This window comes from Thamnophis sirtalis, unplaced genomic scaffold, assembly GCF_051295495.1.
Source record: "Thamnophis sirtalis isolate CommonGarterSnake01/CBP01778 unplaced genomic scaffold, rThaSir2_p1.2 scaffold_3, whole genome shotgun sequence".
Classification (NCBI taxonomy): Eukaryota; Metazoa; Chordata; class Lepidosauria; order Squamata; family Natricidae; genus Thamnophis; species Thamnophis sirtalis.
Window position 1 is genome coordinate 112,722,178 of NW_028261383.1, and position 19,969 is coordinate 112,742,146.

The 19,969-nt window shown below is 42.0% G+C and overlaps 1 protein-coding gene across 4 annotated transcripts in view; it reads right to left on the minus strand.

Annotated features, from left to right (window-relative positions):
- Positions 1-19,969, minus strand: part of PRKACA (protein kinase cAMP-activated catalytic subunit alpha) — a 77,387-nt gene that overhangs the window by 19,669 nt on the left and 37,749 nt on the right. For all 4 annotated transcript variants that reach the window (XM_087709720.1, XM_087709721.1, XM_087709722.1 and 1 more), the window contains exon 2: positions 8,662-8,723. In XM_087709720.1, the coding sequence (XP_087565846.1) occupies positions 8,662-8,723 (62 nt within the window). The remainder of the gene's footprint in view (positions 1-8,661; positions 8,724-19,969) is intronic.

Below are 19,969 nucleotides of genomic sequence, written 5' to 3' on the forward strand. Positions count from 1 at the left end.
AGCCTGAAGTTTGTAGTCTAACAGCGTAATAAATCCCCAATGAGCTAGTTAGGCAACCAGGCATAAAGCAGATAGTGGAACACAGAGAGAAAAAAATACTGCCTATCTTAGACACTAAGGTTGAGAACTACATTTTGCTACTTAGAACATGGTCTGCGGGCGACTGAATATTTTTGAACAGTTTGTATCATTTGTCCACTCCTGGTACATACAACCATCCGGATAAACACTGCTGATCTTTAGTGACAGATAGCTTCCACAAACTAAATTTATGGAAAGTAATGTCCTTCAAAGAGAAAAAAGGTGTTATATATTTCAAGATTATTAACATATAAAACACTAAATAAACTTTAAATCACAAGAGCAGGAAACTGAACCATGGGTAAATTTCTAATTATATAGTAGTGAGATTGAACATTTAACACTGATTCAAAGCTGGTTTTCCTGCTTTTGAACTTTATGTTTTCAGTTTATACCCCATGGTCTGCTCTCTCATGCTTCAGCTATAATCAATATTCAGATCATTTCCTGCATTGGTTAATTACTGAAATAAAGTTTTTCAATTCATTTCCATAAAAATAGCAAATCTGAAACAAATTGAAACCTAAACTCCCCCCCCCCCCCGAATCTCTAATTCTAATTCATATTATCATCAAAATATTTGCATCTGGGGTAAGTACTAGTGACAGAGGACAGGTTTCTGACGAGCACTTTCAAAGACGAGCTCTTTGAAAACAACAATGGCTAGAGTTAAAGAGTCAAAGCAAAAAGTTTTCATACCTCTACAATTTTAATTTTGTAAAAAACTATTTGCCACCTTTCAGATTTTCTGAAAATGTCCGTTGGCTTACCTGAATGGTCGTTCTCTAGGCGCTGCGGGAGTGTCCAAGCATGAGTTAACTTCAGTTTGCTGCCCAAGGACTGAGTTCAAATCTTTGTGTAGCCACGGCTCCTGTTCCCCACAGAAGCTCAGTTTTAAAAACGAAGGTATCCGATCCAAAGGTTGCTGTATAGAAAAGTCCGTGTCTTATGGTGTAAGGTCCTATACTGATCCAAGAAAAAACCCCAGGGCGGGGTTGGACACTCCCGCAGCGCCTAGAGAACGACCATTCAGGTAAGCCAACGGTCATTCTCCTAGGCGCTCCTTGGAGTGTCCAAACATGAGACATACCCAAGCTATGTGGTCCTAGGTTGGGAAGAAGGAACGTCCTGGTTAACAGGGGCCGCAAGGACCGCTGTAAGACCCTCCTTCCAAATGAAGCCTCAGCCGAGGCAAAGTCTGTAGTTTCGAATGAATGGAGACGCCGAGGACCAAGTGGCCGCCTGACAGATCTCCTCAATGAGTGCTTGGGTGGCCCAGGTGGCCGTCATCATGGCACTCCTCGTGGAGTGTGCTGTTGTACAAGGAGGAACAGGCCTGGCTTGTTGTTTGTAGGCCAACTTTATGCATGCGCGCAGCCAGTGACCTATGGTGGAAGATGACACCTTCCTGCCCATTGAAGTAGGTTGGAATGAAACAAAGAACGATTCCGACTTGTGAAAGGAGGCTGTCCTCTTTTTGTATACCCGCACAACGCAGCGCACATCTAGCTTGTGCCAGACCCGCTCCCTGGGATAGCAATAGCAATAGCAGTTAGACTTATATACCGCTTCATAGGGCTTTCAGCCCTCTCTAAGTGGTTTACAGAGTCAACATATTGCCCCCAACAACAATCCGGGTCCTCATTTTACCCACCTCGGAAGGATGGAAGGCTGAGTCAACCCTGAGCCGGTGAGATTTGAACAGCCGAACTGCAGAACTGCAGTCAGCTGAAGTAGCCTGCAGTGCTGCATTTAACCACTGCACCACCTCGGATGGCTAGGGTGCGGGCAAAAGTCGGGGAATATCACCTCCTGCGTTCTGTGGAATAAGCTGTTAATTTTTGATAAAAAGGCTGGGTCCAATCACAGAATGACCCTGTCCGAATGTATGATTCAAAGGTCCTCCCTAACAGCTCTGACATTCTGCGCGCCGAAGTAATGGCTATGAGGAAGGCAGTTTTGAGCGACAAATGTCGTAGACTAGCTGAGCGAATAGGTTCGATTGGCGGTGATGTTAGGGTCTGCAAGACTATAGAAAAGTCCCAAGTCAGGTAACAGTGCACCGTCGGGGGCGTAAGTTGGTAGCCCCCTTCAGGAAGCTGCGAACCCTTGGGTGTTTGCTGAGCAGTTGAGAATCGTCTCTGGACAAGATGGTGGCCAGGGCTGCAATCTGTCTCCAAAGTGTGTTGGGAGCAAGACCCTTGTCTAAGCTGTCCTGTAGAAAATCCAGGATTTGTGGAATTGTCGCAGCCGTGGCGATGATTTGATGGGAGTGACACCAAGAAGAGAAATTGGTCCATGTTCTGTCATAGATCGGCACAGTGGAAGGTCTCCTGGATGCCTGGATAGCATGGATGACTCTGTCAGAGAAGTTGTTCTGCCTCAGGAGCTCCCCCTCAAATGCCACACAGGCAATTGAAGCCATCAAGGGTCCGGGTGAGCAATGGCCCCATAGTAGAGGGAAATCTGCTCCTGAGGAATGCGCCAATGCTCAGTCACTGACAGACTGACAAGGTCGGCGAACCAGGACCTCCGTCGCCAGTGCAGAGCTACGAGCAGTACCTTGGCCCCCTCCAGTAGGATCTTCCTGATCACCTGGGGTATCAGTGGGAGGGGCGGAAATGCGTATAGCAGTCCCGGGGCCAGCGGCACCGAAGAGCATCCATCCCTTCCGTGTCGGGGCAGTGGAACCTTGAAATAAACCGGGGGAGCTGAGCATTCTCGGGACTGGCAGAACTGGGAGACTGAACCTCTACGTCAGCTGGTGGAACAGAGATGGATGAAGCTGCCACTCCGAGTTGCTGATGGTCGTTCTGCTCAGCCAGTCCGCCGTCACCTTGTTCTCCCCGGAGATGTGGTCCACCCTCAAGGACTCGAGGTGGCGTTCTGCCCAACACCCCAACGCTTCTGCCTCTGACATCAGGGCCATCAATCGAGTGTCACCCTGATTATTGATGTAAGCCTTGGTGGCGTTGTTGTCCGTCAGAATGAGGACATGACGGCCCTCGATGAATCGACGGAAGTGGCGCAGGGCAAGTCTGGCGGCTCTGAGGTCCAGCCAGTTTATGTTGTGGGCGAGCTCCGACTGCGACCACCTGGTCTGTGTCACATGAGTCTGTAGGTGAGTGCCCCAGCCGTGTAAGCTGGCGTCTGTTGTTATGACCAGGCGCTCTGGTTCCTTGAAGAGGGATCCCCTCGCTAGTGCTGGGGATTGCCACCACCCGAACGACCAAACCACTCTTGGGGGAACGGTGACCATCCTCTTGGAGTTGCTGGCCTTGCGTCGCTGTATGGGGAGAAGGAACCACTGAAGTTTCCGTGCGTGCAGCTGCGCCCATGGAACAACAGTGATACACGAGATCAGCTTCCCCAGCAGCCGAGACAGAGTCACTAGAGGTGCTGACCTGGATTTCCTGACCTGACGTACTAGGGATGTGATGCTGTCCCTTCGCTCCTGCGTGAGGAAGATCCTGGAGTTGATCACAGTGCCCAGGTGTTGAATCCTGGAGGTAGGTTCCAAATGGCTCTTCTCCAGATTGACTGAGAACCAGTGTTGCTGTAGTGTGTGGACGGTGACATCGAGATCCTCCCACACCCTGCCTGGACGCAGACATTAACAGGATGTCTTCCAGGTAGCAGATGATCCTCACCGGACGAGTCCTGAGGTGTGCAGTGACAGCAGCCAGGAGCTTGGTGAAAGTTCTGGGGGCCGATGACAGGCCGAAGGGGAGAGCCTTGTATTGATAATGTTGGTTTGCAAACTGGAACCTCAGGAACTTGCGATGCGCTGGATGAATGGGAACATGCAGGTATGCTTCCTTCAGGTCGACTGAAGTCAGGAAGTCGCCCTGCCTGATGCAACCCAAGATGGTCTGGAGGGACTGCATCTTGAAGCGCTTGTACGCTATGTGGATGTTGAGTTTCTTGAGGTCCAGAATGGCTCTCACCCCTCTCGAAGCTTTGGGAACCAGAAAGAGGATTGAGTAGAATCCCCTGCCTTCCTGACCCTGGGGCACCTGCTCTATGGCTGCTATGTCCAGTAGATGCTGGATCTCTGCCTGCATCATTTGTCGCTTGTGGGGTGACTTTGGGATGGGGCAACGAATGAAGGACCGAGGAGGAAGGGATAGGAAGTCTAAGGTGAGACTGTGATGAATGGTGTTCAATAGCCAAGCGTCTGTCGTTGTCTCCTCCCACTGGTCGGCATAAAGCTGTAGCCGACCAGTGATGGTCACTTGGATCTGCAAAAGGAGCGGTTGGAGAATCCCCCTCAAAAGGACCTGCAGTTCCCCTGCTGCCTGGGTCCGTCCCTGAAGGATGCCCTATCATGGGTGCGGTCCTGTAATTGGGAATAGGACCTGCCAAAGCTCCCCGAGGTGGAAGGGGAATCATTGTTCCGAAAGGACTGCCTACAAAAATAGGGCCGACCTTTGCAGTCCGGTTTCTTGGTGACCGCTGGTAAAATCTTCCATTTGTCCTTGGACTCAATCAGGACAGAGTCCAAGGCCTCCCCAAATAGCTTGCCACCCTTGAAGGGTGCCGAGGCCAACTTCCACTTAGCCTTCATGTCTGCTTGCCAGTGGCATAGCTACAGCAAGCAGCGGGTGGTCACATTTGAAGCCATATCCCTTGATGAAAATTTGTTGCGTTAAGTGAAGCATCGGCCGAGTACTCGACTGCTGCAATGATCTTGTTCACGTCTTGGCGTGACCTAGTATCCCCAGCAGGGAGGTTGGCTAACAGCTTGCAAAGCCAAAATAGTGCTGCCCTGCTGAAGTAGGAAGAGGAGGCCTTCATGGCCCATGCAGTGGCCATGTGAGTTTTATGACAGGCCTTCTCCACCTTTTTGTCTTCCGCTTTCAGACCTTCCAGTAGGTCAGCTGGAAGGGCCGAGTTGGAGGTCAGTGCCACTATGGGATCATCCACTTGCGGAAGCTTCAAGACCTCCTCCATGATCGCTGAGGAAGGAGGAGGGGAGGCCCCGGAGGGTTGAGGGCGAACTCTAGTGTTCTGCCCTCTGGCATTGGCTTTGCTCAAGAGGGGCAAGGATAAAACCAGTTGTTGGATGCCACTAGCAATCCCCTGTGATATTGCTCGTTGAATCACCACCTACATTGCTTGGGATAACTCAGGAGCCTCCCCAGCATTAGGGCCAGTGGGAGGAGCCTCTTCCCCATTAGAGAACAGGCCTCTTCCATGTCTACCTCCTCCAGAGGGGAAATTAGAGACCTGGGGGAAGCCCTGGAAGGGTTAGGAGAGAATCCAAAATCCCCATTGTCTGCCAGAGATGGGGAGCCCTCCCGTGGAGTCTCCACCAAGGGAATGTCTGTAGAAACTGGTGGTGGAGGTGGTTCCCTGGCTTGCACAGTTTGTGCCTGGGCACTAACTGCCTTTTGAAACTGTTTCTTTAGGGCCTTCTGTCTCCTTTCAGCCAACCTTTCTGCAGCTTTAGAGACTTTCTTGGCTTGGGGCTGTTTCCCTTTTGCAGAGCAGCCTGCACTATCCCCCTTAGCAGCAGGGTTGGGCCTGCCGCGTTTGTTAGCAGGAGGTTCAGTTTAATCCCTGGCTTCAGAGATGTTCTTGCCGGCCATGGTACACTTCTTTCTCAGTCAGAGCTATAGATGTGAAAATCCCAGTAATGAAATAGTTCTGGAAGTATGCCCCTTTAATTCAGTCCAAGTTCTGAGAAAAACAGGGCCTTGCCGGGATCAGTAACAGTCAGCAATATTTTGGCGCCAAAATGGAAGTCCCAAGGCACTGCAGATCTGCGCAGTGGTAAAGCAAGGAAGGGCCCGAGGAAGCCAAACTCCTTGCAGCCGCTTTCAATAGTCTTCCTGGGGAGGGGCAGACCTGCCTGGAGACCCAGAGCGAGATCCCAAATTAAGAAGCCCTCCAGGCGGCGATCTGCTGTGGAAACCAGGTTGCAGCAAAGCAAACGGCTTGAAAATAATGTGCGCTGCTTTTTTTCTGTCCAAAATGACCACTGCAAGCTACGGAGCGCACCGGGGAGCTGCCGGAAGTTCGGAGAGCTCAGTAGAGCCTCCATTCTAAATTTTAAGCGCCGGCAGCGAACTCAGAGGGGTCCCTACCTGCCTATCTGCCCTCAGAGCTCGCCAGCAGCCGCTGACGAGCCTCCCTGTTGTGCCTCAACCGCAGTGGTCATGGAAATCAGCTGCGTTCCAAGCACCTGTTCTACGCTTTAATTAGCCGTGAATCTTTATCCAGTGAATTTTTAAAGAATCCTAACACTATATGATAAACACAAAAATAAGAAAAAAGGCTACACTAACTACTTGGAGAGTCCAATTTGCTGTTCAAGGACTGGAACTCTCCAACTGCATCCTTTTAGGGCGACTAAGTTTTTAAAACTGAGCGTCTGTGGGGAACAGGAGGCGTGGCTACACAAAGATTTGAACTCAGTCCTTGGGCAGCATGCTGAAGTTAACCCATGTTTGGACACTCCAAGCAGCGCCTAGGAGAACATGCTAAGTACCAGTATGAAAAAATAATCAATGTCCTACATTCAATAACTGTGTAACAATATCTTTAATTTCCATAACTGCATTCAAATGTTTCTTGTAATTGGTCATTAAGGGTATCCCATTCCTGGGCTTATTTCTTCATAGCAAATTGCTTCTATTCAACAACATTAGAGGATTTTCTAGCATAAAATGTTTATTTTAATGTTGTCACAACAGTTCGATGAGATTTAGGGTATTTTTTTTGACCATTCTAAAACTGAATTTGTTCTCCTTCAATCCATTAACTTGCATACTTGCTTTGCAAGTATGTAGGATTACAGTCTTCCTGATCCATTTGTATTTCATTTTTCAGACAGAGGGCTTCTATTCTCATGTGGAATTTTCAAATAGAAACCGAATCCTTCCTTCCTTCCTGGTGGCAATTTGTCCTAGTCCTGGAACAACAGCATATTGCAAACCACTCTACCACTCTAGGTCTGACAGTTGGCATGCGAGTTATGAGATAATTATGAATGCAATGCATAGTAACCACCATACTTACTAGCACTTAAATAGCCCAAAAAGTCTCACTTTTGACTCATTTGTGCGTAGAACATTCCTCCATTAAGTGTGGATAGTTATTCAAATGATTTTTGGGGCAAAACTAAAGCAATAACTGATGTTCTTCTTAGTGATCAATGGCTTCTGCTATGTCACATTCCCATTTGTACTTAGTGCTTTTCTGCTGGTGAAACCATGAACTCTAATTTTAGACAAGTGAGAGAAGCTTCTAAACCCCTTAATGTTCTTCTAGGCATTTTTATGACCTTGCTGACTTTATTTTGCACTCAACTCTTGGTAAGATTTAGCTATTATCTCAAATCTAGTCTTCAAGACTATGATTCCTTCTGTGAATTTGTGAAACTTCAGAGTTTGAAAATGGTTTTGTAACTTCTTCCAAACTGGTTGGATAAATAAATAACTACATTTTACAGAGAATTTTCGATTTTGAATTTGTGAGCATATTATTATGCATTTCTAAAATCTGTGTAGTGAAAACTTCATAGGGTGATGGGAGTCAAGGTTTGTCAGATTTATATTGGACAGAGCTGCCCCCAAATAGCCTCAATTATTTAATGTAGTACTCAGTCCCATATAGGCATTTATTTATTTAGGAAATGTATACTATCACCCATCTCTTATACACAATTCTGGACAGCTAACAATTAAAGCAGAATAAAAACAGTGGGAATAAATAATAACCAAAATAGCATAAAACAGCAGCCAAGAACTCTCAGACTAACCAGACAACAGGCTCACTCCTAAACACTCAGCATAACCACAAAACAGGCTTACCTATATTTATCAGGGCCCCAGGGTTAATAACAAAACTGTGTTTTTAGTGACTTGTGAAAGGCCAGGAGGATTATTTCTGAGTGGGTGATATTCCAAGGAATGAATCCCAAAGCATTTCTTCTGGGTCCCAACAGATGGCATTTTCTCATGGATGGAACCCAGAATATGCCTCTCTTGCTAAATCTAACAGGATCCATAGGCCCCAGTGGAGAGAGATGTGCCGGTAAGTAGCCTGGCCCCAAGCCAGGAAGGGTTTTTTAAAATAGGTAACCACCAGCAACTTGAAATACATACTGGTATGCTTTCAGCTGAACTAACTGATGGGGGTAGGATGGTTATATTTTCATGTTGACAATATTACATGTTGGATGATTCTGTTATGAAATAAATGAAACAATTTCCAAACTTTGGTGGGTTTTGTTTCTTTGTGTATCCGTTGGACCCATATGAAGCTCTCATAAAGATAATGCAAAGATTCAAAATATCTGAAAGAACATGAGTAACTCTTCATCAAACTGCACATCTCCATCATGGCACTGGTTTTTAGGTGTGCCAGCATTTTACAAGACAACATTAGAATTCTTGACAAACTTGTTTAAATGCAGTTTCAGTCCAATTTATGGTTCCCTTTACACACCCGTTGTCATTTTAAAGAATGACAATGGGTCATTCCTTAAAGACCCATTTAAAGAAAATTTTTCATTTCATTATTCCTAAGAAAAAAGAAGAATTGGCTATGAGAAATGCAAGGGTATCATCATACCTGTGACGGATTCTCCCATTTCTTAAGGAATTCTTCTTTGGCTTTTACAAGAAACTCCTTCACTGTAAGAAAGCAGAGCGGAAGAAACAATGATGAAAAGGAAGAAAGATGCTTGGAGACCTCAATGGTTGAATAATATAAATTGAGGAGGCTTCAATGGGAAGCAAGAGTCCCTTTTTAACAAGTCTCTCTCTCACTCCTTTGAGTGGCATATTGATGAATACTAGATTCATTTATTAGACCAGAAGGAGCCTCTTTTAACAAGTCTGACTTGTAAGGAGTCATTGTTTCCAGGACTGTAGAAAATAGCATACACACTTCTCTCCAGGACACAGCTATTATACTCTGGATCAGAAATGATCGATTGATCAATGGCTGGCTGAACACATGATAAAGACTTACCTATTAAATCCATACTACTCTAAGAGCCCCAAATCCAATCCAAATAATTAAAAAAGCTACTGTATCAGCTGTTTTAGATTATAATTGCTCATCTATAGCCTATCAGCATAATAATTAATGGGCTGAATTATATGTGTTGCAAAAATATGGATGACCATTAGATGGCAGGAAAAAGCTACAGAAAACATTAACTCTTTGGATTTTTGCAGCTCCAATGTAATGTCCTAATATTGGAGAAGTATCAGCATTTCTTTACTAGAAACTTCCCCGAGATGTCACCAAGATGATAAATAAACCAAAGTACAGGTAGTCCTTGACTTACAATCACAATTGAGCCCGTTTTTGTTGCTACACAAGACATTTGTTAAATGTGAGTTTTGCCCCATTTTATGACCTTTCTTGCCACAGTTGTTAAGTGAATCATGAAGTTAATAAATTAGTAACCTGATTGTTAAGTGAATTGGGCTTCCCCCTTGACTTTGCTTATCAGAAGGTTGCAAAAGGTGATCATATGACCCCGGGATACTGCAACTGTTACAAACAAAAGTCATTTGCCAAGCAGCTGAATTTTTATCACATAACCATGGGGATTAGTGCAATGGTCATAAGTGTGAAAAATGATCATGTCACTTTTTCAGTGCCTTGTAACTTTGAACGGTCACTAAACTAACTGTTGTAGCTCAAGGACTATCTGTACATTAAAACACCATTTAAAACTACAAATGAACTTTTAAAAAAATTAGGATTGCCTTACTTGGGTTTTCAAAATGCTGAGATAACAAAGACCAATCTTATCTCTTCTTACATGCCACATACAGTTTCAGGAATCCCAGCCATTTAATTGAGAGCAAGCAACTATTACAATATGACCAAGTGAGGTACAGACACTTTGAGCTCTCATTCAGGTTTTAGAAAACAAATGAATAAACAGAATTAAAGATGCAGTGGTGTACCCACTAGCTATTAAGACTAAAAAGCTTTTTTTCTCAGATGGCAATTGCCAAATTCAAAAACTTGGAATTTGGTACAACTGCTTTTATGACTGAAGTTCCGTGCATACCTTCCTTCTTTAAGATTTTCATGACAGATCCTAAAATTTATTTATTTTTTGAATTTGCAGTTATGGGGCATTTTCCAGAAATGAAATTCTCAGAAAAATCTGGGCATGCACAGATTCTTCTGGAACACATTCAATACTTCCAAACTTTTGAGAAAAAATGGAGGTATTTGCAACTAAGATACTCCTTTTAAGCATTCTGCAGTTACCACAAATTTATGGAAAACAGCAACTGCAGCGATGTTTATATGTTTAAAGCAATAATTAGATATTGTATAATGTGTGTATGGAAATACACATTTTCTCTCTCTCCCTGGTAGTTGCACACCACAAACCAGATTATATGCAAGTTTTCTGGGCTAAGCACAGCACATACGAAAAAGATAACATGTCTCACATATGTTCCTTGGTACCAAGTAGTGTATACTTTCTCCAAGTCCTCCCCGTTCAAAGTCATCCTGCACTCACAGCCCCGTTCAAAGAGCAGGTAGCCAAAAAAGCTTTGCACATCTCCATCTGGTGTGCCAGATGCACTTCTTCCTATATCAGGAGGTCCTTCAGCCAGAAGAATGCCCTGGTAACCTCATAGCTTGAATATCACATGTTTCTCATGGGGCTCTTCTCAAAGACCATTCAGAAGCCTCAATTAAACCAGATGCAAAAGAATGGGCAGTGGTGGGCATGTTTTGGGATGAACACATTAAAGCTTTACTTTGTCATCTGTGTTACTTCCGGGTCTGATTCAAGCTGCTGGTTATTATCTACAAAGCCCTTACACAGCATGGGGCCGATTATTCGAGAGACTGCCTGTCTCCCAAGGTTTCTGGCTGGCTGCTATTCTGTTACATCGCCTATCTTCTGGAATAAGATCCCTCCTAAGATCCGTAAATATTTATTATCCTAGTAATGCTTCAGTTGAAAAAGCCTTTCTATCAAAATATAAGACCACACAATTAGGACTTATTGTGTAGTGGGCTTCAGTAGGTAAGAACCAGATCAGCATAGCTTCAACAGCATTTATTGGCTCAAAACTGCCTGTAATTTATACTCTGAGCCCACAGGGTCTTAACCAATCATAATGCTTGAAAAACCCTCCCAAATATGAATGTTCAAAGTTTCCTTCCAAAACAGTTGGAGCTAACAGTGAGGGTCATCTAAAGGTTAGTTTCACTTTAGCAAAGCTTAACACAACTATAGCAGTGGTGGGGTTGTCAATTTTTTTTACTACTGGTTTGGGTGTGCATGTGCAGAAGCGTCTGGGCGGGAGGAGAGAGCCTCCCACTGCCACTACTACTGGTTCGCCTGATCCGGGAGCATCCCACCTTAAACTATATACATTCAATACATAACAGGACACATTGACATGGATTAATTTTGAGAAAGCCTATTCATAAAGAAAGATGAATTCACAATAAAACAGAATCCTGAAAGAATCAGGAGAGACAAAAGGAAGATTTTTTTATACCGCACATACTTAAACTTTGGAATCTGCTACCATAAACTTGACTGGCTGCAAAAATGATTTGGACCAATGAATAGAAGTCATGGGAATCAATGTCTATTAGCCTTGATAGCAATGTGACTGCTTCTGAAGGCCATCTGTTGGAAGACTAATGAGCTTCCTTATGCAGCTGGTTGGCTACTGAGTTCAGAAAGCTGGACTAGTTGAGCCAGAGATCTCATCTAGCAAGCTATTGGTTATGCACTTATATTTCTAAGGTAATATCTACAGTTGGGTGAATTCCAGAGCTAGACAGGCTTTCCAAAACCCATTTGAGGGTATGACGGAGAGGAGAGATCTTTCTTCCTAAATAGTAGGAATCCAAAAATTCCAGTGCCTTTTCTCTGTTGTAATTATACCACAGTAAAATAAACATAATTAATGATGTTACTTTCATGTGCAAATCTGGAAGAGAAATAGAGCCCACAACTTAATTACTTAAATTATTTAAAACTACTAAACAATTTGGGATGGTTATAAGACAAATAATCATACCCTCATTCTGTCCATTATGTAAGCTTTATATTGTTCTCAATTATAAAAATTTGGATTTTGCCATGAAATAGCTCAAAGTTTATGGAGATCTGCCAACATGAAGAATAGGCTTTAGAAAGCAAAGGGTATAGCTCTAGGCTGAGTCTGTACAGCTTAAGCGATCAGGCAACTAACTCCTCATGCCAAAGTCTCCATCTGAGAGACGGCATCTTGCCAATGTTACAATTAGGAAATGGAAGACAAATTTTACAAGACAAAACTAAGTAGTACTGCTTGAATAGTAAGGAGTGTGTGCCTATTTACGCTCACACTGCTGTATTAGGGAAGTCTCCAAACCGTAGTTATTCTAAATATCTTAACTTAAAAGTTGAATCCTCAGGGGCCCACTATTAGGGAAAAAGATATTACAGTTTACTTAAAATGGGCTGGAGGAGTTAAAAAGCCCTTCCCAATTCTACACTGGATACAGAAACATGGCCTGGAAGTACATTCCCAGAACCCTGACTCTCAGAGGTTTATGCTGCCACTATTATTTCTAGAAAAAAAGGCTTTTCATTCTTTCCTATATCACAGGACTGCACTTTCTTCCAGGAGAAAAAAATAAACAAATCCTAAAATATGTGGTTTTGCAAGAATTACACTAAGCCACCTGGCTGCCTTAAATGCTGCTGAGCACCATCAGCGATGTTTTCACACCAGTCCTCCCAATTCCTTCACAATGCAGCAGAGAAGTTTTCCTGAGACACGCAGACATGTAGCTGCAGTTCACAGCCTGTCTGACCTAGTTTTATCTTTACTTATAGAGAGACACTAGCCTACACTTTCTTGCAGCCTTTTCCCCACTTCTCACAGCAATTTCTTGTGTTACAGAGAAAAATCAAGCATTTTGTTCTCTTGTGTATGCTCTCTCCATGTTATGCTGAGGCTCCATATGACCCATCCAGAGTAGCAGTTCCCTTCTCTACCTCAGATCATTCACTTCTTTTATAACCAGAGGGATCTGAGTTTATGGCAAAATATCACAAGCCTTAAGGCAAGACTCATCACTGGGTCTAATTTGTCCCCCACCTTAGGCAGGCAGTCATGCTGGCACATGAAACAACTTCCAACTAATGTAATATATTCCCTTATTATCTTAGCAGGGGAAGAATCGAACCATTGTGAATCATAAGATCCAGCGGCATATAAATTTATCACTGGGAAGCCTTAGCAGCCACTGTATTCTTTAAGCAGAACAGTTAGGCAGAATGGGAAAGTTGGGATGAAAGACAAACTCCTCATATTTGAGTTCTGTCCATGACAAAGTTCATGGTACTTGCTTGTAACAGCTTCCAGGTTAAGAGAAAATTATAAGTTCATAAACATCATTGTATACAAATGTGTCTCCATAATAAAAATACATTAATAAAGATGAAATGCTTAAGTGTCAGATATTCCTTTTTCCTCCCTTATATATGAATCTGAATTCTTAAAATTCAGATGGCCGACCAGGACAAAATAAAGTTGTCCCAGAAATTTGATGTGAGTGACCGACCCCCCGCTGTTCATTTGTAATTTATCTTTTATTTTATTTTGGAACACAATCTAATCTTAAGACATTGATAACCCTCTTAAACTGGTTCCTGAAAAATCCCTTTTCTTAGTTTTTACATTTCATTGAATCAAAGACCACCTAGAGAGGTTGGCTTTGCAGAACTGTCTACTCCTAACCCGCATAACACAAAGAAAAGAAAAGCAATGATCACAACTAAGGTTAATAATAAGCAAGCTTCACACATTGTGAATGCATTAGTTATTTGTTAACTAATCTGGGTAAGTATGTTATATTAACCATGTTAAGATTTATTTCCTATGGTATAATAAACTATTTAATAACAGGGGGCTTCCTACATAATCCATATTTTATGCAATGTTCTCCCCTAACTTTCATCACAATCATGGTGTGGCAGACACAGTTCAACTTGGACCAAGAATATTTACTCCTATGCACAACCTTTTTCTCAGCCTAAGGGAGAGGACAGTTGTTAAAACTACAGCCTTATCCTAACTTCTGAGTTTTAGATGACAAAATCTGTTCATTTCGCATATACTGCCTTAACTCTGGGCAGGATAAGCATGTTCAATAGCAAGCACTTATTTATACCCTTATATAACTTATAAGGGTATAAATAAGTGCTTATACTGTACCAGAGAAAATGGGAATCTTCTCACAAATGAAATATGTATTGCATTTAAATGTGTAATGTACATTATTATTCTATGAGACTACAATACATTCTTACTCAGGCACAAATATGTTAAGGATTACCTCTGCAACATTAAACATCCAAGGGCCACAGCTGATTGTCGAGTAAAGCGCTGCGAGGTTCAAATAATAATGGACAAGGCCAGAACAAAAATTATATTTTATTGTGACTCACAACTGTACACTCTGATCTAGACCAGTATGGTTTTTCCAACAATGGCAAACAGAAGATGAAAGATTCAATAACTATTCCATACTGTTTGTCCACAGCATCTGGTAGGCAGAGATATAATCTGTTTGTTTACAATTCGTATGATTTACAGCTATTAATAGTTTTACCTGCAATTCATGATACTGTTTTAAAGCCTTTGGGAAACAGCTAGCCAAATTTCCTGCAGTGAATCTCTTGCGTTCACTATCCATCGCATAAAATAGTAATTAACTAAAATTTGTCCTGAATTTTTTTGCTGTCATGTTACTCTTTCGCCTTAAGTGACAATGTTCTGAAACGCGAATGCTTACTCTCTCTTCACAGCATTAATAAATGTTCTTTAAGACTTTCTTTAAAGGCAATTCCTACCAAAATGCATAGTATATATTCTATATTTTCTATTATCTATGCATTTCTTTAGTGTCGCCTATACATTCTTCTACAATATATATTCTGAAATTAGTCTTGAAATTGCATGGTATTCTGAGAGTAGGCAGACTACCAATGTTTAATGTTAGCTTCATTTGCAATCCTTTTCTTAATTTGTCTACTGTCTGGATTGTTCTGTTCAGCAGCACAATGAGCTGACTCAAAGGTCCTACCTCTCTGTAATTTAGATCCCATAAGTTTATGTACAGAGATAGGGTTTTTTTGTCCTATCAGGGAATACTATGCATTTGTTCACTTTGAATCTCACTTAACACTAAGCAGCATGTGTGAATTATCCAACTTGAAGACTGCTTTGCAGAAACATTCCAACAGGCTCTCCTCAACTTATGACTGGTTGCTTAGCGACTGTTCCACATTATGAGAGACTCCCAAAAGGTACTTAGGACCTGGATTAAAAGTTCGTAATTCTGCCCCCCACCCTCCAAATTATGTCATTACATTTTGGGTGCTCAGCTATCAGCCCACACAAACCATTATTTACAGCATCCTGCTGCCATGTGACCGTGATTTATGACACACCCCCCCCCACAGAAAGCAGCATTTACCACCAGTTTCTGGCAAAAAATGCTCAGCGTGGCAATGGATTTGCTTGCAACCACTGCAAAAAATGTCATAAAATTGAAGACATGAGTGCCTTGCCTTATGATCTTTATGACATCTGATCAAAATTCCAAGCTCCATTTCAGCAGAAAGTGGAACTGTACTCTTTTGTAACCTTTTCCCTAGATGTTTTAGAACCCCACTAGTCCATGCTACAATACAATAATATTCATCTTTTTTTCCTTAATCTAACGAATTCAACCCTAACCCCTTTTATTTCCCTAATTAATATCCTAAGGTTTTATAATGTTTATTTTTGACACATCTGTTTTAAACAATTTGTTTACTGAGTGATTATTACCTTGTGTGTATCTTATAAAGTATCTTATAAATATTTTCTGAGCAGTGGAACACAGGCCCCACTTACTATCACAAAAATCAGAGAGCCCTGGTCCATCTAACACAGCACTATAGCTAACTAGTGCAAAACTGCAATTCTTTATATTAGTCTTTCTTGGTCTATCTGGAGATTCATAGGATAAAAGAGACATCCTACGTGCAAAGAATGGGATCTACCACTCAGTTTTCCCTATAGACAGCCATAGTCTTCTCTTCTACAAGGGAGAGGGAGAGGGAGAGGGAGGGGGAGGGAGAGGGGGAGGGAGGGAGGGAGGGAGGGAGAGAGGGGGAGAGAGAGAGAGAGAGAGAGAGAGAGAGAAAGAGAGAGAGAGAGAGAGAGAGAGAGAGAGAGAGAGAGAGAGAGAGAGAGAGAGAGAGAGAGAGAGAAGCAGACAGAAACCCTAGAGAACACAGTTGTCATTGGCAAACAAATGTAACTCATCTGTTAGATATTGTTTCAAGAGAGCCCACATTCCTTACAAATTGTTACTTGATTAAAATTTCTAAAATTCTTAGTTAACATGTCAAAATCTCCATAAATCTAGAGGGGTCCATCTGCAAGAAGGCCAGTGGTGACATCGTATAAAAATCACACAAGTCCTTATAAAACAAATTTTGCATTGTATTTCTAGCTGTAACAGATAAAAGTGCTGTGGCTTTCTAACCTATCCCAAATAATCCTCCACTCTATTAAAGACAGGGTGATTGGGACTGTTTCCATCTTGGAGTGCAAGGTTTTGGATTCCTACAGGGATTGTTTAATCATTGTCAGTAACCCCATTGCTTTATGTGTGTGTATCTATTAGTTTCACATGGTCTACTAATTCTAGGTGGGACTCCTTTCTTTCTTCCGCAAGGGAGGAGAAAACAATGATTTGAATTTTGGAGGAGGTTAATAATGGCTTATCTCATATTGAATATGCAAAGTCCAGTTGATGGACTTCAACCCATATTTAAAATATAGAAGCCTCTGGATAGTAGAAAGCAACAAAGGATAACTCAATAGGTTTTATATGCTTAATAAATATATATCATTAAAACTAGATATAGTTTAAAAATTAACTACAGAACACCACCAATACATTTTAACTATAGAAGTCAAATATGCATACAAGATGCAAATGCACTGGTGCTCTTACAGGCAGAGGAATACTTTCAGGGCCCCTACCAGAGACTGAGACTGAGACAATATACCCGTGGAAATAACATTTATTTGACCACTAGAGGGCTCTTGTGCTTTTTCAGCTAACTGTTGTTATCACTATCCAGGGATGGGTGGGCCCTGAATAGATCTGCCAGCCATTTCAGTTCTAACACGGACCACACATTTTCAACCACTGCCTGAATTGCAAGCATTGCAAAGGAATACCAGTACAACAAATGTTTCAGGAAGAGATTCAGCAAGGAAAAGAGCAGAAACATATAAGGTATGTCTCATTTCAACAGAGTTGTAAATAAGACTTTCCATAACACAATGTTCCCTTGCCCCAGTGAAGTTGGTGGCGCTCCATAAATAAAGGAAACAAACCTATCTCTGTTGGTTTGGCGAGACTCAACAAACCCACCATCTGGATTAAACTGATCCTGTTTAATCTCAGCAGAGCCTAATATAATGATTTACCCTAAATAAGCCCCGGAGATAGTAATAATAATCCTTCAAAGCTACTGCAATATACTTCATGTATCTAAACACAATAACTAGTCCATATATGGATAGACAATGCAATCTAAATAAAAATACCAAGCAATAAAGCAGAATAATCACCTTTACTGCATTCATGACCACACAATCCTCTGAGTGCATGTTATTCCCCATGTGTATATATAATATCTCACTGCACAGAAACTGTGATAATTAGATATATAATTTCATCCCTTCTTCCATTTCCTTCAGCAAATAAACAAAAACAAAGCAGAAGCTTTTCATCAAGAGAGAGTGTATCTTGTTCAGCATGCAGGGCTACGCCAAGAAAGCTGCTGAAGCTGTTAAATCGCCAATAATTCACATGTAAGCTGAATGTGACTTTCATGAACCTGATCGATCAAAAGCATAATTCACAGACTTACTTCATTTTCCTGCACCTCAGTTTGGAAGAAGGTCTTTGAGGAGTGAGAAGCAACCTATCATACATTCATCCATTTATGAAATCAACTGTCCATCTCGTTATAAGGAGACTCTGGGCAGCTTACAACATTAAAAATATACATGTGTATGTCCGTGTGTATCCGTGTACACACACACTACACCTATAAAAACCACATTAAAACTGCAATAAAATACAAGTTATAACTAAAGATGGTGTGGAAGGGACCAGTATACGGGGGGCGGACGCGGACTGGGAACTGCTATTACGTCAGTCGACTACCTCCAGTGTGATATTCTCCCAATGGGGCCTCAAGCCAACTGGCAGAGCCCGGTCTTTAGGTTCATGTGGAAAGTCAGGAGGGCGGGAGCTAATCTCTCCTCAGGGAGCACCATGTTCCAAAGGGCAAGGGCCATGACAGAGAAGGATCTTCCCCTGGATCCCACCAGTTGGAATTTCTTGATGGACCTGTAGCATTCTTCCTCCACCAGCATCGGTGGGGCGACATTGTCCGATAGGGGTGAGACGGTTCGTCAAGTAACCTGGACCTATATCATGCAAGACTTTATAGGTAATAACCAATACTTTAAATTGCACCTGGAAGCAGGCCAGCAGCCAGTGAAGCTATTGGAACAGTAGTCTAACATGGGCCACTTTAGGACCCCCAAAGATTGCCCACAGTGCTGCACCAGTTGACGCTCTCAAATGCTCTTCAGCGGTAGCCCCATGTAGACTGCATTGCAGTAGTCTGACCATGCACTATTAATAAAAGTCTTCGTGTTCTTTAGAAAAAATAATTTTGTAACAGAGAAGCAGCTCATCTTAAAGCAGCTCAAAGGAAAGCAGTTCGTCTTATTCCGTGCAAGCCCATCTCCTGACTATTATGGTATTTAAGTTCATGCTCCAGTTTGAATCTAGTCAACACAAAACTAAACTAGAGTACCAATTATCTGCAATGAACCCCCAGAACAGATGCAACGGTAGAATAGAAGTTGGGGGAAAAAAGAATGTTGTTTTTATTTATACTGGTCTGTTGCCTATTTTTGAGATGGGAATGTTCTTTATCCAATGCTGATTTATAAATTTAACTACATTTATTAAACACTTTGCTCATTCCATTTCAAAAATAGGATTCATTCCCAAGGAGGTTTCTTACTGTGTGACTACTTCTAAATTTCTGGCAGTTTTTCTTCCTTAGGTTTTTCTGGTGACCATCTGTTTCCTTTCAGTCTAGTTTAGAAACTATTTAGATAAAAATCCAGAAGGAAATATTGTAATAAATACACAATCTAAATTATATTTTCTATCATTGAAGTATGCCACAGGCTAGTGCATGCTAATCACCTGGCAAAGGTGCAATTTGTACAATCCCTAAGAAAAAAAAACTGCTTTGCAAAAATACTGAAGTCAATTCTAGTAATTCAGCATTGACATTACTCTTGATGTAGCGTTACTCTGGAACAGAAATAAGAACTTAACATCACTTCTCTACTGTTGGCACCTGGAGGGTTAAAACAAGATATTATTCAGCACTGGGGAACATTTCCTCCAACGAGATTTCCAAAACAACACCTATAGAAAGTCAACATTTTGGCTAACAAGTCTCTTGAGGGGCAAATAATGGCAATGGTGTATAACTATTGTTTGATCTCAGAGGGGTGTTTTAGCAGCTAAAGAGCTTCAGCTCAAAGCAAGAAAAAGTCAGCCTTAGCATTTGAAAATATTCTTAGGATTTCTTTTTCTTCCATTCAACTGTGTCTGATGCCGAGACTGCCTAGACAACATCCCTCATTTCAGGTGTTTGCAGTTCCAATCAAATTATGTTAAAAACCATTTCTATTTGCAGATTTCACCTTTGAAGTTGTGGATATTTTTAAAAAGTAGCATACAGGTGTAGAACTTAATTTTTTCAATATCACTGATA